Source organism: Passer montanus, unplaced genomic scaffold (genome assembly GCF_014805655.1).
Source record: "Passer montanus isolate IOZ18808 unplaced genomic scaffold, ASM1480565v1 scaffold11, whole genome shotgun sequence".
Taxonomy (NCBI): Eukaryota; Metazoa; Chordata; class Aves; order Passeriformes; family Passeridae; genus Passer; species Passer montanus.
In genome coordinates, this window is record NW_024357613.1 from 15,926,074 (window position 1) to 15,950,256 (window position 24,183).

Genomic DNA, 24,183 nt, shown 5'->3' on the forward strand with positions numbered 1-24,183 from the left:
AACTCTGACTGGACAAAATAAGAGCAAAACCAAGTTCACCCCACCTATCACCTCATTGGCCTGAAAAAAATTTCAAGAAACTATTTGAATTCAATAATGTCCCTAGGAAATAGGGAACTTCCACGGACTCCACAAACTTACTTGCTTTACACAGAAAACCAAGATTCAGGGATGCAAGTGAGAAAGCAAGCTAGAAATCAGGCTAACTATATACAGCATCCAATTCATTAACCATGTATGAAAGGCAGAGAATAACAGAGCAGAATGAAAAACTCACTCAAAGACTGTACAGTAAGGTGTAGAGCAAAAAATGAGGTAATAAATTCATCCACAGAACACTGTCCTTGCAAAACAAAGACCTGGCTTCCATAGAAGGAAAAAAAATTAAAAAGCTGTATGACTTTTTAATTAAATATTGAATCATAAGCTGTCCGTACGAACACATTCAACACATTGTTGCAGACATTTGCTTAAAAAGGTCTTCTTGATTGTGGAACCTAAACATTCATTTGCAGTACAAATTTTGTTGGAAGTCTAGAAATTTCAGTGGTTTGATAGGATGGGAGGAAGCTGTGCAACTTCTCACGGCCTTTTAATGCCCTTTTGTGACATGGAGATATTATTACAATATTGTTTACAAAGCAGTTTAAGTTTCAGGACTGAGGAACATTTAAGTAAAAAACATGCTCCATTTGTTTGCATTCCAGTACAATTTATGAGCAATTTAGTGCCATTTTCTGTGAAAAATGTGCCATCTTGTAATAGTGCTCTTTTGGAGTTAGCCTGTCGGACTTTTTTGTATTAAAAAATTGACACACTATAAGCCATATCACTGATGTATAGTATGAAATAAATTTCCTGGCCTGAACATGCAAATATGAAGTTCTCTAGGACTAAAATAATTACTGTTTTCAGTCTGCTACATAAACAGGGCATTCATCAAGACCAGGTTGGATGGGTCTCTGAGCTGGTCTAGTGGGAAGTGTCCTTGTGCACAGCAGCCAGGTTGGAACTACATGATCTTTAAGGTGCCTTCCAACCCCAACCATTCTATGATCCTAAATCTTTAAATCCTAGAAACTTGAAATTCCAAACAAAGGAATTCCTGAGAGTTCCTATAATTAATGTCATAGGTTTGGTCCAATGTATAACAATGTCCCTGTCGAGGCTACCACTGCATTTCTAACATAGACAAAAAGATGGGAAACAGGCTAGTTTTCCAAAATTTAAGTTAGGAAGAAGCCTGATGTAAACAGGCACTGTCACAGAGATTGTTTTGAACAGTTACATCTGGACAACAATGGGGTAGGGGTTTGCTAACAATTTGCAAACTACTGCTGTGAGACAACATTGGTATCTTTAATTATAGTATATGTAGCTGACATCAGTATATGTGCAAAAGTAAACTAAGTTCCTAAATTTAGAATACAGTTCTAAACAGATACAGTTCTGTGTAAATAGTTGATAAATTTCCCTAAGGTACACCACTGAGGAAATCTCACATGCTTTAATCTCTGATGTTTAGGCCAGAGTCTACAGAGACTGCAGGCAGGAAGCTCAGGCTGCCTGGAGCATGATGCTTTTCCTCTAAGTGGATCCTCACAGCTTATGGGGAACAAATACTCAGCTGAGTCAAACTAGTCTGCTTCCCATTACCCTTATCCAGTCAGGTTACACTAACAGAGAACCTGGTCCTGAAAACTGAACTTTTAAGTATCATCTAAAACTATGACACTGTGCAAACAGACAGATATACGATGTGTATTTGACTATTCTATTAAAACAAACCATCTATTTATAATATACTTTCAGCCCTATTGATGCAGATATACAAGAATCTTTTATTTTAAAAATTGCAAATTTTTCTTTCCTGACACTGCTGAATGAATTACCTGATGATTGTTTGGGTAAAGTCATACCCTAGAGAGCTCTAGAGAGTTACATAATGACTAATAAACATTAACAACTAAGACAGAAGAAGGGAAGACAAAAAATAAAAAAGGCAGGTAAGTCAAGTCTGTCTCATTTACTAGAAATTGGATACTTTTAAATCCAGATAATCTTCTGTTCATATATATTCATGTATGAACGTAGCTTATCTATCTTCTTAAGCATCATGCATTGCAAATAGCACTGCTTACTCTCCCCCAGGTACAGCAACTATGAATCTCACAGGGGAAAAAAGAAAAAACTAAGGGAAAAACCAAACAAACAAATGGGAAAATATACACTAGCAAAGAAACAGGCTGGCTGTTTGAATCTAGGTTGTGGCTAGCAATTACTGTCAAAATAGAATAAGGAATCCCTAAGGAATGGTGTGCATTACCCAGTTTCCTTTTGTAACCACAGGGATGCACAACTCCAAATGCAAATATGTTAAAAACAAGCAAGATTAAGGCTGTCAGAAAACTACAAGAGACCACAACTGAGAGAACAATCACCTTGTGGATTACATCCTCCCTTAACCAGACTGGAGCCTAGAAAACAGACATCTTTCATTTCATCTTTCAGCAGGCATTATTGAGTAAAGCAGAATGGATTTACTTCAAAAATATGGTGGTGAGAGGTAAGTAAAATGGCTGTTGCCTCACTCTTATTGTTTCAAAGCTGTGGTTTGTAACATCAGCTTCCCTTTGATGTCCAGAAGTAGATGGGGTAAGTAAAAATACTGGGAGAAGTACCTTTGTGAACTCAGCTCACTGCACAGAGGTTCTTTAGGGGTACCGAGTATGCAGCTCTGAAGAAAGACTGTTATAAAAAGTGTTGTACCAAAATAAAAATAAAATCCTTTATCAGAGACTCCACTGATAAATACCTCCACAATACCTCTCACTATTCCAAATAATCATGACTGCAAAGAGCAAGCATCTTTATACCTACTTCTGTTCATATGCTAAAATACAAGTGTCATGTTATCAATGTAAAGCTTTAACCAGTGACCAAAAATAAATTCTATTTAAAAACCAGAAGAAAAAAAAATTAAATTAAGGAAACTGCTGCTGTTTTTAAAAGAAGTCTAGCGTTTCATTTTCCAGAGGTACTATATTAATAGAAATTAAAAATCATACATCTTCTGCTTTACTCATTTGCTATACAAGACATAAAAAAAAAAGAAATCAACACCATAGTTTCCTCACCTTGCTGTAAAGCTTATTTAATTTTTCTCTCTTTTTTACTGAATGTTTTGGAAGTCAGATTCTTTCTAGACAAGAATGTAGTGCAATCTCAAAAACCAAGTCTGTTCGAAGTCTCTAGTTTTTAAAGAGTGTGCTCAGTTTCTCAGCAGGAAAAATAGAAATGTCACAAGGGACTACTTAGATGTCTCTTCTGCTTTTGCGGCTATCCTGCAAATGTGCACCACAAGTACATGCATTTTTTATGCTAAGTAATCTAAAACCTTAATAGGAATTCTTAACTGTTATTCTACCCAACCTGAAAAACAATACAAACAGATACATTTAATTAGGTGGCCATCTGATCCCTTACACTGCAGAATGCAGTCAGGCTACTCCTAAAGCACTTGTAAGCCTGAATCCTCTAAAGAAATATACAACATATACTTTCCATAGAGTGCATGTGTTATCATGTAATTATTAAATACACTTATCGAGTCCCCACCCTACTAGCTTCCACTGAATAAATCTGATTCAGAAAAGGCACTGGTAAAACTTGTTAGGATTGCAAAACATTGCAGCATTGCCCACCATCATGTTAATAAAAAACACTTAACAAGCACATGCAGTAGTGAGCTTGTTACCAAATCAGGAAGGTCTTAAATAATTCATTCTTAATTCTGTAGGTTTTTTCTATTAACGTCACATTTTATTAAAAAAATAAGTTTCCTATATTTAACATGTATATTAGCTTGCTGTATGTGACTGGAGATCTTGAGACCTTTAACATTGAATGACAGTAAATCCAACACTTTCTTCACAGCTTTGAAAAAGGGTAAAAAGGGAGGGAGAATGAAAAGGAGGACAGGAAAGCGAAAGAAAAAGGAAGAAGCACCAGGCCATTCCCATTAAGAGAACCAAATAGTTCTACAGCATCAAAATATGAACCTGCATCACAAATATCAGAAAAAGGAAAACTACTGTATCGATTGAATGTGGATATATTCCATATACTTAAAACATACCATTGGTAAAGCCTAGACTAGGAAGGAATACATTCTACCTGCAATTCTCTTTCCTCTATTTCAAAGAAATTATTTTCCTTCCCTCTCTTGTATAAACTACTATTCCAATATGTCAGTTGCACTAAAGCCAGATGCACAAAACCCTGCATTTCCAAAATCAGAACTATTTTATCCCTATTTTTCCCCACCAGTGGCAAGAATACTAGATAAAAACTTGAAGGAGGAAACAACTCAGAGGTGTGCACATTATGCATTTAATTTGTAGTCCAGGAAATTGCCCCCACATTCTTTCAACAAAAAAACTGCAGGAGTCATTTCTAACAGAACACATATATGTGGTGCTTACATAATCTCCATGGGCCCAGGGTTTATGCGAGAGAAACCAGGGAATGAGCAACTCCCCTAAATCCCACAGGTTATCTGTACAAAAGATTAGCAGCCCACAGTTGTATTGCTCTACGTGCAACCACTCTGCCTTGGTGAGAGAACCCCCTGTAAACAGAGGGTGTCACAGAGAGCCCTCTGTGCAGGAATGCATGCCCTGGAAGTAACATCATTAGCAGCTGCATTTTCAGGGTTTAGTGAGAATGAAAACTCACGGAGGCCATGAAGCACTGGGTTAGACTTGGATGTTGTGTACAAAAATAAAATCTCAAGGGGCTCAGAGTTCTGCTAATGAACTCTCTGCTGCTTCTCTTTGGGAGAAGGGAAAACAGTAAATGACCTTCCAGCAGAAAAATCAGGAGAGAAAATATTAGCTGCAAGGAGAGACAGAAGATCCCTCTCTACTCCCACAAATTCCTTCCTGAGAAGTGACACCTTCTGGTTCCCTTCAAAGATATCTGTATAAGTAGAAAACTGGAGATAACATATTCTTGCACAAATCTTTTCTTACTTTCCTCACTTCAATGACAAAGCCTTTCTAGAACAGGGATAAAAGGCTACATTTGCAGTTTAAGCAACAATGACATTTTAGATTGTTGTAAAATCAAAATACACTGGAAATATCCAAGCAAGTCCCTACATTAGTCGGATGCTACGTAAAGCCAAGAACAAACAAGCAAGCAATGAACACTGGTATTTTGGTTTTTTGCATGGATATTAGAAAAAATAGTAATCATACACTTTTTTCTTTTTAAATGTTCATTACTTAGATAAAGCACATATGAATGTAACATTCAGAATTGTAACATAGAAAATGTAATGTGGGCAATCTGCTATTCCAAGTACACTTACCAAAATACAATTTTATAATGAAGAAAGTCTCAAAATACACCTGTACAACAACTGGGATCCACAAAATATGATTTAATAGAGTCACTCAAGATCACTTCATTGAAACCACTTTTATAATACTGTTTGAAGAGTTTACCTCTGGTCAAAGAGCACTCTCCCCCTTCCCTAGCCTGTCCCACTAAAGCAAGGGTGGAATTGTAATTGCAATGCATATCTTCTAAACCCCCAAATCTGAAGCAGTCCTATGAACTATGACACTGCCTACACTTAGATCCTGGGAGGATGGGAATCACCCTCTCGGAGGCCATGGTACATTGAGACACTTACCCATATTATTGTCTGTAGCGCAAGCAGAATAATTTTGTAAAGGGCAACTAAATAGGGTCAAAATATGAATTAATTATCTCACTACCAAATCATTCCCTATGTGTTACTTAAGCATGTAACATTAAAACTTAACTGAAAAAGAAAAAGGTAACCATTTCATCCTATATTTTCTTTATTTCCTTTATGTTTAGAAGTTGCTATTGAAGTTCTATTAACAGAAATACATAACAAAAGCTCCCTATCAAGTGGAAAAAAAGTAATTACAAATGCTGAAAAAGTTGGCCTCATTAACATATGTACAGACTCACTTAATACACATCTTTGTGGGAATTAAACCATTTTATGACACACATTTATACAGGCATTAAACATTCCCAAGTAACTTTGAGCAGAGAACACGCCAAATCTTTAGTCTGGGCAGACAGAAATGTAGGTTTCAGTTTTGATTGTGGAGCTAACATGCAACAGATACAACATTCAGTCTGAGTTGTTGTTGGTAAGTTGTTCTGTCTTTTCCTGCAAAATTGAATTTGGGTCTTTCTGTCCCTTCTTGTCCTTGTTCTGCTGTTCCTGGAGTGTCAGGATTATTTGTCGTATTTCTTCTCTTTTGGTTTTCATTCTTGGGCGTGGAAACCAGTCTGTTAAATTCATTGGTAGCTCAAAACTCAAAATGGGATTCTGAAAAAAAGGTCATTTGGATATTACTGTTAAGAGTTATAACCTAAATGACTGAAGGAAACTATAATGAGGAAAACTACATTCTTCCTCACTTCATTCCATGAGCATGGAACAAAATTTCTACAATTTCCATGTTTTGTACATGTATAATTATGGTAAAATCAATCCTGGCTCAGTATGTTACAGACTAAAATCCATCCAGATCACACTCTTGATTATAAGAATGCCTGAACAATCTACTGTGTTTGCTACAACTTTTAGACTAAGCATTTGTCTGCATAAATGTGTAAAACTATTCTAATTTTAAAAAAGGATTAAAAAAAAAAGATTGAGTGAGAGAGAAAACTACTACAAAGATATAGGACATTTTTAAAACATAAAAATCTAGAGCTGATCAGGAGTCCAGAACATTTCTCTTCTTATAAACAGCCTTTAGAATCATGACCAACTAGGCAAGACAGATTTAGACTTCACCCTAGAAAGCAAAGCTCCTGCCTCACCAATGCTTATTATACTTACATTCTGTTTTCTTGCTAGGTTAACATTCATCTAAATAATTACGATAATTATTATAATGAAGCATTCTCTACTCCTCTTCAGTGATACTGTACAACAATTCCACCCTAACCAAATGACAATCTGGGGAACAGTGCTGTCTCTCAAAGAAACTCCTCCCTTTCTGTACTCCAGTTTACATCATCAGGGTTCTTTAAGAGCGAATTACATTCATCAATGAGGTAAGACTGCTTGTGAAAAAAACTACCGACATTCTTCACAGGGACATGTCAGTGCTTAATGTTGCACTAGCAACGTTTTTCGTGTCTGCTCAGTGCGGGGAGGACAGGCCGTGCCGACAATCTGGGGAACAGTGCTGTCTCAAAGAAACTCCTTCCTTTCTGTACTCCAGTTTACACCATCAGGGTTCTTTAAGAGCGAATTACATTCATCAATGAGGTAAGATCAGCAAGACTGATTGTGAAAAAAAAACTACCGACATTCTTCACAGGGACATGTCAGTGCTTAATGTTGCACTAGCAACGTTTTTCGTGTCTGCTCAGTGCGGGGAGGACAGGCCGTGCCACGGTGAGAGGCCAGCTGCGCTGCGCTGCGCTGTGCGGCCCCTGGCGGCCCCCGATGTTTGCAATCATCAGATCAGCACCCGCTCCCACATGCTCTCCTTCCAAGTTCCTGGAGCTGGTGCAAAATGAGACTGTGGGCAATTTTCCAAACACAAAGAAGCTGAAATTGTTCGCTGAATAACTTCAAGACAGTCTGGTACTGTGCAGCCAGCTCAGGCTTTCCCTCCCCACTGGAGTTACTTCTGAGTTACTTCTGAGAATATCCTGTGATTTGCCCTCTGACACATGTATGTGTCGTGCCCATTCTCTGGCAGACAAAGCTGCTGCACACTGCTGGACTAGGGAGGACAAGGGATTCAGCCTGGCATAATCTAGCAATTATCAAAAAGGAATGGACTAGTAAAACTTGGAAAAGTTTTATTAAACCATTCCAAAAAGGAATGGATTAATAAAACTTGGTTGCTCCTCGTACCCCCAGTGATCAAAACAGGAGGCACTTGGGTACGGTTCTAAGCTCTCAGGAACTCGTCAGTAAAGCAAAGCTTCTGCCCTCCATTTGCATGAGAATGCATTCTGCTAAAGCCTTACTGCTCTTGAGTAAATATGAATGGAGGGAGGGAGGGCTGAGGAATGGACAAGCTGCCAGCTTTTCCATGAAAAGGTTAGCTACAGGAGAGTTCAGAAATGCTCTAAAGCACCAGGGATTCTAAAGAGTTACAGTCCCATGCAGGCAGCATCTCACTTGACCATCATTTCTCCTCCCAATCTAGACCAGAAGGTGCTAATGCCTCCTCTTGTGAAAGGAGCTGTAACTTGAAAACCAAGTCAGCTTGCAAGGAAGTAAGCATTCAAACAATTCCTTCAAGGGAAACAAGATTTGGCATTCAACTGTAATAATTTCACTTACATGTTTTCTTACAAGTTAAAAACCACCCCCAAAAGAAACATAAATCCCCTACCTCTGTCACATTTCTGAATTTATTCAGTCACAGTTCTCAGGGGAAAATTAAGCTTTTTGTAGTGCATTTTTAGTTTAGATTTTGAACTCAAGTTCTTACTGGAAGGTTTTAAAAGGTACACAGCAGAAGAACAGAAAGGAAGACTCTAAATGTGTTTTCTTTAGATTCTCTCAGAAAATTTCATGGCTTACAACTCTTATATGTACGTGCAATTAAAAAGGTTAATTAGTTTATTTTCAAAAAAGTTACTCTGGGTGCTTATGCATAAATTAGTTTATAATGCATAATCTCATTGATAGGTATTGAGCTACACTAGGAGCTTTTTATAATTGTAATAATTTTTACAGCTTATATTTGATTGTTGCAGGAATCAAAAATAGCTTCAAGAACATACATACCTCAAAAAAGCTCTCCACGTACTGGAGGATGTACACTCCACAATCACTGAAGTTGTTCTGCTGTGGCACTTTTGGGTTGGAACCTTTCATGACATCTTTGGAAAAGCTTCTTTTGCTGCCTTTCCTCACTTCCCATTCCACCTCTAAATATCTACAATAAAAGACCAAGCACATTAAATATTTTTTTATTCCTTGAAGAATTTAAAAAAAAAAAAAATCCAAACAAAACCCACGAAAACCTCAAACCAAACTTAAAAAAACCAAACCAAACAAAAGAAGCCCCAAGCACCAGACAGGAAACTTACTCCCTTAGTGTTTTCACAACATTTGACCGGGAAGGGCCTCTCAGTGAGTCCATAAGCAAAATGCAGGGCCTAACAGAGAAGAAAACAAGTTTTAAGTACACAGTATTTTATAGCAGCTTGAAAAACACAATGTTACAGAGAAATAGTTCGTGGGGTGGCATTAACAAAACTAGATTAATACTGCAAAGGTCTGCCAGTGCTGCTGTAACCTCCTACAAGGGATAACTAAATAGCAAGTTATCTTTATATTTAACCATACACTACATACACTTAGGAATGTACTTAGAAAATATAGTACTGTCAGACAATTTGTTACAGTTGCTTAAAACACCTTCAGGTGTCTAATGCTCTTTTAGGTGCACAAGGTACACTGGCAAGAGGAAGTAAGGCACAGAGCCCACAAATGTCCTGCTGGAGTAGCAGCTTGAGGACAGACAGGACACTCCACAGCACACTAGAAGAAAAGCATTAGGAAAGCATGTTCAAGAAGTGACTCCAGTCTGGATATGAAATCTAGCTGGTAGTTATACAAAAAACACCCACCAAATCTATTAAGACGACTTTAAAAAATAATGTATCTATAACCAATTTTTCCAGAGAACCAAGTCTGCTCAACTCCTCTCCTGCACACTACAGATGCTGGTAACCTACCACTGAATGCAAAGCACACTACCTTTTCAGGAGCCACAAGCACAGCAATCTTATATGCAGTTTGGATTTATACATCAAAGATAACTCATACCAGAATTCAGAATTTCAGCATTATATGTAGCATGTATTTTGAGGGATAAATAAATGCAATAACTTTGCACAAATCTGTTTTTTCTTAACTAACAATAACACATACACATTCAAAGTATCATTTGAAGAACCTTCAAACTAGGAAATTCAGACAAAATATCTGTATGCATTTATGCATAGATGTGTTTGCATTTATAAACTAATTTACATGTATGCAATTTTTTAGGCATAAGCAGATAATCACTTAAATAATATTTGCTTGTACTTGCTTTAATTTCTGATAGAAGTATTTGTATAGGTACTGCTCTTTAAAAAGCATTAAATGCTCTTTAAAATGCTCTTCTTAAAAAAGTACTTTGCAGGGGGAAGAAGTGACAACCTTTTCAAGGTAATTTTCTATTTTATATAGAAGTAATTTTAAAATATGCTAATAGTAAAGTATTTAATGACTTTTGATACTTAAGCATCAAAGATGTTATGAAATTTCACACTGGATTAAAATGCTGTCTGCTGGAAAGCATTATGTACAGATAATCTGTCATCAAAATGGGACAAATTTAGCCAAGCCATAATCAGAAGCTCATAAATATTCTTAAATTACAACACAGATGGACTTTTCCTTGAAAACATATTAAGTCATATGTTCCATAACATATATAAATCTGTAATTCTATTTTGCATCCTAAGAATGTACTGTGAAAGTCTTCACCTTTCTAGTAAACCTTGTATTCACAAGAAAGGAAATAAAAAAAAGATAAATGATGGAAAAAAATACAAAGAAAACTGTCAAGACAGCAATACTAGTAGCAGTATTTCTGGATTTTGAATCGTGCATCTGTCACACCATACTGCAAAGAACTGCAGCAAATATTTACTAAGAAATTATTCCTGGGTATCAAATTAAAACAGAAAAGTTTTCAAATCCAGAACAGACAAAAATTTTTCAAGAAGTGTGGAACACTTTTATTAGAGAAAAAATGACAGAGAGACACAATAAAGAGGAACAGCTATCTTATTTAGATAAGAAAAGGGGGCAGTTAAAAGCTACTCCAATTTTCCTTTACTAATTTAAGCAGTGATAAAGGCTTTTTTCACTAATAATTTAATTATTTAATTTAAAAACATTAATCTGCTTTTTAATACAGGATACATTTGAACATGCTTCTGCACCTTGTTTTTGCAGGAATCCAAGTGCAAAATACCAAAGAATAGCCTTACTGGAACAAACAATCTTCATTTGCCTGATGCAGCACACAGGCTTAAGAGAAACCAAAAAAGCTATTACTTCACTAGTAGTTTCATTCAATAAATTTTCTGCTCACTGAAGATTTTAATATAAAGTTCTCTCTCAAACCCTAACAGCATGCTGATTAATGTTCATCTGTGACTATTTCTCAAAATTATTATCTTTTATATTTCATAAACTTCTATGAAATCTCAATTTTAACAGTTTTAATACTTACTGTTTGCAGATAGTTGGCTTCAGGTGCCACTGTCCCATTTCTGAATTACAGTTATCATCTACAAGGCCACCATCATCACTACTGTCTTCCTACAGAAGCAATGTTGTTACAGGTGTTTAGAAGCTAATACCGTTTTTTCAAACAGATGCAAAGGAATTTATTGTTACATTTAACATTTTCATTCAAGACCAGTAACTGAGTTTAATAAAGAAATGATAGCTTTAATCTGAAATTATTTACTGTTTGTTAAGTTGACCAACTTTTAGTCATGTGGTTTCTGAAATTCATGCTAGAATGACATGGATTGAATGCTACTATTTATTTAAGCACTGTGAAACTATAAAATGCAAGTGACATTTTCAAAACACCTCTGACTTAGAAGAGGCAAATCTCCATTATTTGGTTCTAATCCAGATTAACAGTACTTTTCCTTGCCAGTCAATACTAGAAACCTGCTTGGCAGTTTCGAATGTTTTCTTCTAGGTGAAATGAGACAAGATCTGCACCATGCTGAGAAATAAATCTCTATTTTTGCTCCAAAATGCAACAGCTTGGTTCTTAGGGCAAGGAAAATTAATCCAAGATACACAGGACTATGGATTGCAAAACCAGTCATATCACAAGCCTGGAAATATCCTCTGGCCTTTCAATTTCAATACTGATTGCTGTGAACAAAACGGAAGTTTTATGAACAAAAGAATTAAGTTGTTGTATGTAAAAGAATCCCAGTGATCCATAGTTTCTCACCCTTCCATTGAGTTCAACATTACTTCCACAGATCACTGCATTATGGGGAAGGAGGTCCTTTCCAAAAATGGGAATCCCTGTACCAGCATGATTTATTAACATTTTTGTGTGCATCGTGTACATTTCATTAACACACAGGATCCTGGCACAGAAATCCTCAAGCTATGTCATGAATATGTTGTCATATTAGGAACTACTGCCTAGCTCCTCGTACACTTGTTCGAGTTGCAGCCTCAAGTCCTTTTTTGCAGATGAGAAGGTTGGTCCACTCAGCTTGTCATGGTCATTTCTACACTTGATTTGTGCATTCTAGAAAATAGTGACAGTGACAGCTTCTGCCTGAATGAAGTTCTAAGCTACACGGAAACTAATGAGCTTGGAATTTGTTCCTTTCCTCAAGGAACGTAGCTGGCCATGTACTTGCATCCCTGCCTTCATGCCATGTATTTCAGACTGGAAATACTGTACTACTTATTCTCCATCTTCTGGAAGCTCTATCTGCTACAAAACAGACAGGCAGTTCCACCAGGCAAAACTCAGAATGTCTGCACAGGTGGCATGACAGGAGACATGGGTTAAGTCCAGCTGAAAACAACAGCTGGTTTACGTTTCAACATCAACTGGAGCTTTTATATGCATATAAAAGCTATGTGTACACATATACATAGCTACTTGTAAGTCATTGCAGAGAGCTGCAGATTGAAAAATAATCATTTGTTCTGGACTCAGAGGTCCAGAAAAGGTCATACACCTGGAAGATGAGCAGGCAGGCCAATTAGGAAGAGCAAGCCTGTAACTTCTGGCCTGCTCGCATTGAACTTACACTTACAGAAGCAGCAGGGCTGTGGAATAATGCCCTCAATACCCAGCACTGAGTGAGTCAGGGACATTTTAATATTCAGTCTTCACACAGCTTTAAAATCTAAATGTTTTCCAATATGAACAAGAATGGTACTTGATTATAAATCCATGCTGTGTAAATCTGATTAGGAGAAGCACCAATGAAACAAAACAACAGAGTAGCACATACTTATAAATGCGTCTGGTTATAGGCAGGAAATGCAGCTAAAAGAAGAGTAACTTGTTCTTGGGTTTAGGTAGAACATGGAGTGAGGAAGACAAAAGATAGAAGCATACTGACTTTCAGTGTTCCCACTAAAATCACTGTGTAATACTGTCATTACACAAAAGACTCACAAAATTAAATGCAGGATCAGTACAGCAGTTTTCTATTAAACAGTTAAATGAACAAATGTATAATCCACTGTCAGCTAACCTGCAGATTTTTGTAGGTAACCAGTGCTTTGCACTTCACACATGTAAAGATAAGTAGCTTTAGATAATGCCCATTCACAATCTGTACACCACTTTTAAGCTGTCCATTCAAAATACAGCACAACAGTTCACATTTCCTAAATAAAATTGCTAAATTCTTTACCTGGTTATCTTGGTCTTCAGAAAAATCTATAAGCTCATCTTCATTTAGTTTACTGCCATCAGCTGAGTCTTCACTATAGTTTAGTCTGATTTTGTGCAATCCATCTGTATTAATCACAGACAGCAGAATATTTAAATATCAAATACTATGTCATCACTGAAGACCAAACTCCTTTTAAATACCTCCAATTTCCTCAGGATTGCTCACAGTAACTGTGATACAGCTAACATATAGTAATTTACTCATGCATATGAACAAAAGTGAAAAGCTTTTTTTAAGGAATACAACAGAAACTGTTTCTTATTGTGTGAAACAACTAAAAAAACTTGCAACACCTGGACTAAAACCCACTCCAAAATTTCCCCATAGTTCCATGGAGCCTTTATAACAGTCTAAACTGGTACTGCTCTGATATGCTCAGCGGCCACTCTGATATGCTCTCTAAAATGACCATCTACTCCTATCCTTCGCTGGTTCCTTTCATAACACCAAACACATCCATACACACAGCAGATCACACTGAAAAAGGTAGTCACTAACTTATTATTTTGACTGGAATAATTTCTTCCACCAATTCACTGTGCAGTTATATGAAGACTTGTGCTGGTAAAAGGGGAAAGGCAGCTTGGGAACACACTAGTGGGGAGGGCAGAACGAAGGATTAGCTTGCCTGGGAGCAGAAGCTTAGAAATATTTCAGTTTGTTACATAAAAGATTATCTGTAAATTCATTCGCAACAACCTCTATATATTTAGTCACATATTAGTAGGAAACAACATAAGAAGAAAAAATTGATGTTCTAGCTCTACCTCTCTAAAAGAAGCAAATACAGCTACAGGCTCACCAGTCTTACTACTACCATATAAGACTTCAGAACAGATTCTTATGGGAAAAACAGTAAACTGTGGAAATAAATTAGAAGTAAGTAATTAATGCCAGCAAAACTTGAAATCCTCCTAGAAATGGGCTGTTGTAATACGTCTAAACAATGACAAAAATAATATTGGTTATGGTGTCATTGGAGGACATATTACCTATTAATGGAAACTAGGATTTCTGTAAGAACAGTAAATAGGGCAACGAAGTAGCTAGTGGGGGAAAAAAAGGAGAACATACACATTTGAGAACATTCCAAAAGAGATGTTAAGGTAACACTTTGGAAAGAGGTCACCAGTGAAGCTCCACAGGGAAAAACTTGGGAATTAGTCTTACTCAGTACCTTTGAAAAGACCTTAGTATGAGAAGTAGGTCATATACTAATGTGACTTATTGCTGACAGATTTCAAAAAAATAAGTATTAATATTGAGATAAAACACATCTTGTTCAAAAACTGAGCAAAAAAAAAAAGATTAGATATGTAATAAAAATAGATACATTTTGGATTATTTCAAGGTTATTTAGGTATGAACTTCTACAGAATCACAAGTTCAACACCAGGATTTGAGATCAAGCCATTTGAATTTAGGCTCCTATGTATAGTTAGCACCTAGGGTCTCCATGACAGGAACCCATCATCAGAGCACAGAGCTACTTAACTGAACAGCTACTGGATATCTGCTGTAGGATGAGAAGAAAAAGTCTCTTGGCTTCACTGACTACACTATCAGAGGCACATGCAATCTTTTGAGATATCCTTGGATATCCAGGACTTACAGATGGATTTGGCACAGTCAAGATCCACACCCTTTTGGAGCAACACATGAAGGCTGCTCAGATAACCCAAGGCAGAATGCCTACCTTCCATCTGGTTGAAAGGGGAGTTTAAATACAGTGCATCTAAATTTAGCTGCCTAAACATATCCTTAGGGTCAATCTCACCCTTAAATCAGGACTGTGCCCCCTGAGAACATCCGCTTTAATGAAAGGGTACACCATCTTCAATAGCTGAGCAAGAGAATCTGAGCATTCAAGTTAGAAAGATAATGACCATCAGCTGCCAACACAATGCAGCCAGAAAAAAACCCACGAGAAATGTAATCCTAGCAAAAACCTGTCATAATGCACATTCCAACTAATTACAGACAAGCAACAGTAGCAACATCCAAGATATGAGACCACATCATATAGCAGCAATATTGTAAATGGTAACAATCATACATGAAATGAAAAATCAACTCAAACAAGAACACATCTACATGCACCACCAGCACCCCTCCAAGACCTTCTAGGAACAGTGACAATGTTATCACAAATTAATACATTTAGAATAGAAATTAGTACTGTTTATACCCACAAAGATATTGAAGTTGTAATAGCCTGCAGTATACAGATTAAACTATACAACAGGTAATAGTTTCAGAACTTGTACTATAAGGTATACAATTCCTTACTGTATAAACTAAGTCAGTAGGAATACTACTGGTGACTAAAGTAAAAGCTTTTGCATAGTCATTTTCCTACTCTATGCCTTAAGGAGATCCAAATGTTGCAGTGAACAGAGAAAACAACCCTTTTCTAATTCCTTCACCTGCCTTTAAAAGTATGCCAGCTCCTTTGTTCACTTGGGTACAAACTCTGTTGCAGCTTGGTGAGCTCAGCCTCCACACCAGCAATGAACTGAGAAAGCCTCCCTACATGTAACACAGTGGAGGAAATTTTTTTTGTTTTTAGAATTATTTTCTTCTTCCTCTTTTTACATACCTTCTTATCAGGACATTAAAGAAATTAACAGTGTTGAAGCAAAACATCAAATTATAAAAGACACAGATATTAAGGCTGTTCACATAATCTTAGGTCAGCTTTCCCCTGCACATACATTATAAGGATCCAAGGTCAACTACTATTCTTCTCTTAACAACTACAATCTTGAGGGATGTAAAGTGGTATCTACAAAATTATTTTTGTTTGAAAAAAGGTCATAGAATTGAAAAATTAATCTGATTTAGGAAAACGGTGTTTTATCCCTAGCCCTTTGCCATGAGAGTTATGTTAACAGCCACAAAAACTTTTAAAATCCAGCTATGAATTACTTATATTGCAAGCACTTGAAGTTAAGCCATATACTATTTACACCACTGTATTGTATCAGAAGTAGTAACAGACCTAAAATCTCCAAATATTTCATTAAAATGTGCATATTTTTACATTTACATACCCATAGATTGGCTAGCAGCTGTGAATTCACCCTGTATACCGTTTTCATCCAGAGTTCTATGGTCTAGTTTATGGCATGCTGATTCCACAGTGTTAGGTTCTTCCACATCACTGTCTGTTTGATTCAGTTTTTTGAAAGCACTTTTCACCCTACAAGGACTTCTTCTACAACACGAAGATTCACTGTCCTCTATTTCAGTGTTTGGGTCGGTTAAAGCTGTACTGTACTTTTTGGTAAACGTCTTCTTTGCTGTAGACTTGGAAGGCGAGTTTTGTGCATCTAATTCATTTGGCAAAGGAGATGGTGTGCTGCTCTCTCCATCTGAAGAGGAACATTTCATCGGCATTGCAGCATTTTCATGGAAATGGGGATTTGGTTCATATTTGGGTTTTTCTAAACCAGGGAAACAGATAACAGCCAAAAACCAGTGGGCGCTGCAATGAAACAAATATATTAAAAACTGGTAATTACATTAATGCCCCCATAATTATTCAAAGATAAACTGTACTAGATGTTCACTTTTCTGACCAGGTTTTCCTCAAGCCTTCACAGGCTTCTGTAAAAGTACAATTTCTCTATATCATGTAAATAATCACCAACAAATTAATTAATATGATGCGGTTAGTTGAAAACAGGTGCTGTCTTAAATATTTATTTCAATTTCCTCACACTTTATACATTTTTTTAAATTTCTCTGAATTGAAGCTTATTTCTTTTTTAACATTTTCTTCATTAATGCATTAATTAAAGATTGTAGAGTTCATGTTTTATGGCTGTTTGAAGTTTTCTAGTAGTTCAGGACTAGCAACACAAGTAGTCAGATCTAATGGTATGGCTGAATTACCCATACTCTCACACCTATGTGATCTTCCAAGTGTATTTAACACTTCACATTTTTAAAGAAATCTTGTCAACAGTGAGTTAAAGAAGGAGAAGAACAATAGTGCTTCTAATGCCATCACAATTGCTCTGTCTTCCTCACCCTTCACAGAACTTACATTCTAATTTTTCCAATCAAAAACAGTTATATCCCCCAACACAAAGTGTAAGGTTTGCAACAGTCTCCTCCCATTTTCCTGCTTCATTAGGCTTCACTGACTTGCCGCTCAATCAGAACTAGAGCAGCAGCAAATTTAGGAACTGAGGCATTACAAGTGGATTTTCATTGTCCAATTAAGAAATCTTGCGAGGGATCTTTGATTGTGTACAGCAAATAACAGAAGCTAGCTATGTATTATACAGGAGAAGTCACATTTCAGTGTGTTTTAGGAGACAAAAGAAAAAGCAGCAGCTAAAAATGCACGTCTAACTGCCATGCTAAAACAATAATTGGATGGTTATGAAGCCCGAACTGCATCAAAACTTAATGGCAATTAAAGTAAGTGGCTACTGAAAGCAGCATGTGTGGTATGGTTTGTCTTGAATGATTCACCACAGCTAATAAATGAAGGTATTAAGTACTGCCCAACTCTGGAAAGTGTGTGTATTTTATTAACAGAGACTTGATGTACCAATTATGTCAGCAGACTAGCATATTAACCTGGATGTAAAAAGAGAACAGCTTGTTACTTTGAAGAGAACAACCCATTTTCATTGGAGACCTGAACAAGAAGGATTGTACAGCCAAAGGACACAGATGTAGTCATGGTTAAATCAAAACACGTTGTTCTGAAGATGATTCTGCCCTGGAGCCAACCAGCCCACCTCCACTTACTGCAGTTTGACAGCTGGTTAGATGATGAGTCTACATTCCCTAATCTAGTGGTTATGAGATAGTCTGGAAAAACTTGTTGGAACTAGATACCAAAACCCAGCAACTCCCCATCAAACCACCACTTTCATCTCCCTGGCTACCTGGTTATTTTTCTGCTCTGCAATATTCTTACTGCACCTATCAGGAAACCACTGTTCCAAATGAATGTCCTTGTCACCACTTGACAAGCTTCAGCTTATGGTGAAGGGATAGTTCTGGGAAGTATGAGCAGGATTATATCCAGGTGACAGATGCACACCAGGAGTACACTTATGCTCTAATCACAACAGGATGAGTCCACGGGACCAAGCTACTCTAACCCAAAATCACCAACTCACACATGGCGTCCATGCTATGCCTTCAGTATGAACTGTCATGTTCTACATGCTGAGAAACACATTGCTTTAGTTCCTTGTCAGTAAACGAACAAAACACTGAAAACTACTGTGCTTTAAGTTACTAGCAACATAAATAATTCTTATAAAACCACACAACTATTTGTTTTCCTTTTCAGGTGACTTTTAATTCATACTCATTTCTCCTTGTCGTGGTTTGGCCGGAAATGTGTTTCTAGAAAAGTCTAAGTTGGGCCAATCAGTGGCCAAATTCAAAATTGGCATTTGATGTGGCCACTAAGGGTCTGGATACGCCTCTGAGAACACACGGGGGTTAAAAGCAGGAGATTCCCAGAGAACTTCCTCTTTGGGAATCCGGCGTTGGTGAGTAGAGTCTGGCCTCTCCCCTGCCCAGCTGCGTCTGGGTGGGGGAGGGGGAGGCCATGACAGGGAGGAGGCCGGGAGCCCCAGAAGGTGCAGAGGTGGAGGAGAACATGCAGGGGTTGATGAGAATTGAGATGTCTGGGCAGCCCCCCCCCGGAGAGAGGGACAGAGATTGTGTTGGCAGCTCAGCCGGCCAGAAGCGGGGGATGCGGCGAGAGAGGTGCCCAGCAGCTATAAGGTTTTCATTCTTAGCTTGGTATGTGTTCCTTTCTAGATGTGTAATAAATAAAGTGGTGTGTTTTTCCCTCCATCCCCGAATGGGAGCCTGCTTTGTTCTGTTCCCGGGTAACATCTCACAGCAACCCTTTTGGAAATATACCCATCATGGAGGCCCTGGCATTGTGCTAGGGTTTAACCATGACACTCCTCTGCATAACCTCATTTCTCCTACGCATAACCCATTGTGCATATGTGAATGACACAAGAGAGGATGGTGGGAAGTGAACTATATAACAAGTGCAAAGGCAGCTTAAAATGACACACAATTCAAAGTTTTGGTACTTGAAATTTCATGGGAGAGGGATGGCAAGGATGAAGTCTGCAGTGGACAGGAATCTGCAATAGACCTTACACCTGAGTCACTAAAATCCCCTAGATCTGGATGTCTTGCCAGAGGTCATGGTACATCAAAAACTAAAGTTAGTGCTGATGGACACCTTTGTTGGGGAAATACAACTTTATAAAAAGGACATATCTACATATGGCCAGTTATCTCATAACTGCCTCTATACTGATAGCCTCAGAACTCAGCTGGAGAGGAGAAGATTTAGAAATTTGCCTCCCACTGCACAATGGCACAGTACCGAGATGTTTTATTAAAAAAAAATCTCTTTTAAAAAATTTTTAAATATCAGCTAGATATGCCTATGAGATGTTAGTTAGAAAATTCCTGTGTATCTGTCCTTATTTTTTTTTTATTGCATATGTTTAAAATACAGTACTTTAACTTTCATAAATATTTTGGCTTAAAAACTGTTTAGATTATTTCTGTGAAATACAGGAATGTGTTTGTGACAACTTGCTCTGATCTTAAGGAAAGCAAGCATCAACAAAGTTCTTAGCAAACATTAGAAAGTTAATGGTCTGCTTCCTGATCCTTAAGAAACAGCAGCAAAAAGGGATATTAAGAAAAAAGAATAAAGTTCTCAAGGCAGTAGTGATTTTCAATTAAGTTTTCTTTAAATATCCATTTATTGTAACTAAAGATGATCCCATCTATACCAGAGAGGTCTCATTAGGAAGAACTAAAAAAGATAAATCCAAAAGTTATCAGTGTCAGAAGCTTGAGAAGAAAAAATGCAAGAGATTGAGGTAAAACCTAGAAAAAGTACTCAGAGAAGTTAATTTTTGCTGTCTTTATATTGTCTGATAATTCTTATACTACAACATTTAAAGGTCTTACATAACCAGTTAATTTTTATCATCTGGAAAAGGATGTTTATTCTCTTAATATTTAACTTCCATTCTTATTGTAATGTAACTTTCAATTTCAGGATTATGAAGCTTAAGCATTTACCAAATGTGATAAAAAAGTATGTTCACTTACGCTTCATTAAGGGGAACAAAAATGAAATCTTTCTCAAAAATATCAACATGTCGTGTCCACGTTTTTACTCGCCCATGTCGCTTCTGTTGTATTCTGAAAGAAGAAAGCAACATATAATTTGTAGGGTGGCTTCTTTTATTTGAGGGAGCATTTTCCAGATATTTTCACCTTAACAGGTTAAGATTTTCAAGGGATATTCTACGTCTGCTACAGGTCTCAGTGCTCCCTAGAGTGTTGTTGTTCTTTCTCTCTGTAAAGCATCTGTTTTTAAGAGTCTTCATTGCACTTAGCTGTATGTTAAACTGACTTATCAACAGACTTACGTCTGGTTTGAAGTTTCATGAATATTTCTTCTTTCTCTTTGATTAAGGCGTTTATAGAAGAATGAACTGAACACATGTATTCTATCAGCATCTTCTTTTTTCAGCTTTTCAAGTACCAAATACCTAATTAGTTTAAAAAAAAAAAGAAAATAAAGAAAAAGTAATAGAGGTTTGAACTCAAAGTACTCAGCAACAGAGTAAAAAGGACTGTTAACAGGTGCTCTCCACCAAATTGCAGCAGCATCTCACAGAATAGCTATTTGGAGCTGACTATCCACAGGAACTAATTAATGCAAAATGTATGTAAATATTTTAAGATATTAGCATTTCAAGGTGTTATTGCTCTGCTCAATCAACAGGCAGTTCTGCTGCTCTTGTATTTAATTTTGTTTCATGGCAGGAAAACAAATTTTCAAGGAATTTGTTACATGAAAACCTAAGAGATCAGTATTTTGTATTTGAGCCTCCAGATCTCCAAACAGTCCCAAGAGTGACACACTCATTTGATTTTTGCTTCTAAAATAATTAGAAATAGACCTTAATAGACCGAGAAATACACACACACACCTTATGTGTAGCATAAAACCAGCAGCATGTAACAATTTAATATACTTCTAACATCTGTAGCCTCAGTGACAGCACAAAATCAACTTATGTATCACATTAATCAAAACAAATTAAATTCCAGGAAACAGAGATACTGTGGAAAGAACACCTGAACTTTAAAAAAGCTTTTTTTTTCCCCCCAGTTAAATTTGCTCTTGAGATGTTAAGAAGTTCAAAGAACTTTTATCCAGGTAGGAACAATGTCACTGTAAAGCAGGACAAGAAAAGAACCAAACTTTCTCGCAAGATCAAAAACAACCTTTAAAATTACAGCTACACATGGCTGGAGACCAAGTGTTACCAACTGACCTAGGAATTTTTAATGGCAAAACATTTCAAGTTTCAAAGTAAAAGATGACTGAAAACTGATGAGAAATAAAACTTACTTTAAATAAAAATCAATAATAACATCATTTAAAAATTCTCCTTCATTTAGACAATGGAGGTCTTCGTTGGTCACAGAAATACCACCTTTAGCTGGAGAAGGTGGATAAACTATCAACCTGAGAAGAAAAATACATTCAATAAGAAGTATGAAATGCCAAAAACCCCTCAGAGAATTATTACAGGCAAAAATAAATATCTTACTTTTCTATAGGACCAATAAATACTGTATGTGGTTCGCCAATTTCTTCATCATCATCAAAAAATGGTAACTGTTTATTTCGTTGCTGCATTTTGGACTCAGAAGCAACCTTAAGAGAATAGAGTGAATATTAAATTGAATACTGTGCTCAATTTTATTGAAATTGTAATAAAACTTTGTGAAGTCCAGCAGTGTAATATCTAGGTTTTTGAGAACTTCAAGTCTGTGGGTTTTCTTACCGTATCTATTACATTTAGGTCTTTGCTCATTTCTTGCAGAATCACAAAACTTTCTAATTCTTTAAAAAGTTGTTTGTTTAATAAAAGCATTAATTAACTGTAACCATAACAGTGCAACTTAATTTCTTGTTTGAAATGCCATAATTTTACCAGTTGGAAAAAGTTGTTTTCTGATTATAGTAAAGATTTCTCATCCTTTAATAATTTTTAAGTAACGACATTACTTGTAGACCATTGTATAACTTTATAATCAAACTAAACACCCTAAAAAGTACTGTGAATGCACAGACTATTTCCCATAGTTTCATAATCCACCAGTCCGCGAATTTTCATATAAAAGCCATCAAAAGTTGATGAAATTGTTTTTGGCTGACTAACACACTATCCTTAGTGTATCTGTAACCCATATAATACAATGACTTAGTTTGAAAACAAAAACATAATTACATTTTTTATTTTGCTTTCTCTGTGAGATGGGCTTCCTTTGGAATTGTCCTCCAAGCACTTAGTAAATGCAACAAGCCTGGCATTGGCTTCTTCAAAGGAAATTTTCACAAAGAAGTCAGAAATGTTATTTCTAATACCAATGTCCATAATTATTTTTTCAAATATTGAATTTGCATGAGGATCAAGACCAGTTTCAAAAATTAAAATTATATACTGCTCTTCCTGACCTGCAAAAAAAAGAGGGAGAAAAATATTCATTTAAGAATAAAAAAAAAATACAGCATGTTGCAATTATAAACAAATTGCATGGAATTTTAGGCCAACACAAGTACACACTGCTGATAATGTATGTAAGAAGTAATACAGATGTGAGCAGACAAGACAGAAGGACTAACTGCCAAACCTTTCTTATCTGCATTTGCAAAGAGTGCATTCAAATTCTACTTTAATCAAGAAATGTTAAATATTACATCTGGTAAATTTTTTAATGACACTAATGCAAAGCCAAAACATATTTTGAAATAACATCTTCATTTACAGAGAGAAGGACTGTAACCAATACTATCTCTTTTTCTTACTGCAGTTCCTACCCTATTGTTTCACTACCATTTCAAAAATTTTATATTCAGCATAATTTCCTCTCTGATCCTAGAAGACTATGCTATAAAACATCACTGTTTTTGACGAAGTTGGAGAGAATTACTTGGATCAATCAGCTGTTATATAAATATCATCCACTTATATGATCTGAAAAATCAAGAAGCAGTAAATTGCACTAAAAGGAATTATTTTACACAGTCAGAAAAAGGAACAGAATTCAGGCTGCAAATCTCAGTCTCATGTTGCTGCTCAACACAGAGCTGCCAGGACCTGTTTTTCCATAAGAGGTGTATCAGACACAAGCATAACCATTTCCCTTTGGTCATTCTTAGCCCAGCACGCTAACTTTTGTGAAAAATAACTCTTCAGCAGCAAAATTCCCAATGCACTGCACACAGAATTTAGCTATCTAACTGGCTCTTGGGTGTTCTGTTTTGGGAGCTAGGGATCTACATACAATTGCTCACACAACTCTGGATGCAGGCTTAAATTAATTTCACTGCTTACAAAGCAGAGAGCAACTGTGTCAGTGCTCCTGCATATCAAATGCAATAAAGCAGCTGGATGTAAAACTCTCCATGCCACAGCCTCAGGGAGTAAAGCTGGGTGGGGACACTGCAGAGAGCCATTCTTACACAGACATCCTGGTAAGCTTTTTCCTTTTTTGTGAACACCTGTGTCCACCTGGGGTCTAATTCCT

General features: G+C 36.7%; 1 protein-coding gene across 6 annotated transcripts in view; it reads right to left on the minus strand.

Moving 5' to 3' along the window:
* Window positions 1-4,372: 4,372 nt before the first annotated feature.
* SENP6 (SUMO specific peptidase 6) overlaps window positions 4,373-24,183 on the minus strand; it is a 73,413-nt gene continuing 53,602 nt past the window's right edge. For 5 of the 6 annotated variants that reach the window (XM_039727287.1, XM_039727278.1, XM_039727309.1 and 2 more), the window contains 11 exons: window positions 22,884-23,110; window positions 22,200-22,306; window positions 21,998-22,114; window positions 21,006-21,128; window positions 20,683-20,775; window positions 16,605-17,038; window positions 13,510-13,613; window positions 11,325-11,413; window positions 9,121-9,189; window positions 8,816-8,966; window positions 6,179-6,379 (listed from right to left, as the gene is read on the minus strand). In XM_039727287.1, the coding sequence (XP_039583221.1) occupies window positions 6,179-6,379; window positions 8,816-8,966; window positions 9,121-9,189; window positions 11,325-11,413; window positions 13,510-13,613; window positions 16,605-17,038; window positions 20,683-20,775; window positions 21,006-21,128; window positions 21,998-22,114; window positions 22,200-22,306; window positions 22,884-23,110 (1,715 nt within the window). Of the gene's footprint in view, window positions 6,380-8,815; window positions 8,967-9,120; window positions 9,190-11,324; window positions 11,414-13,509; window positions 13,614-16,604; window positions 17,039-20,682; window positions 20,776-21,005; window positions 21,129-21,997; window positions 22,115-22,199; window positions 22,307-22,883; window positions 23,111-24,183 lie in introns of all 6 variants that reach the window. The other variant, XM_039727270.1, reaches the window with a different exon arrangement.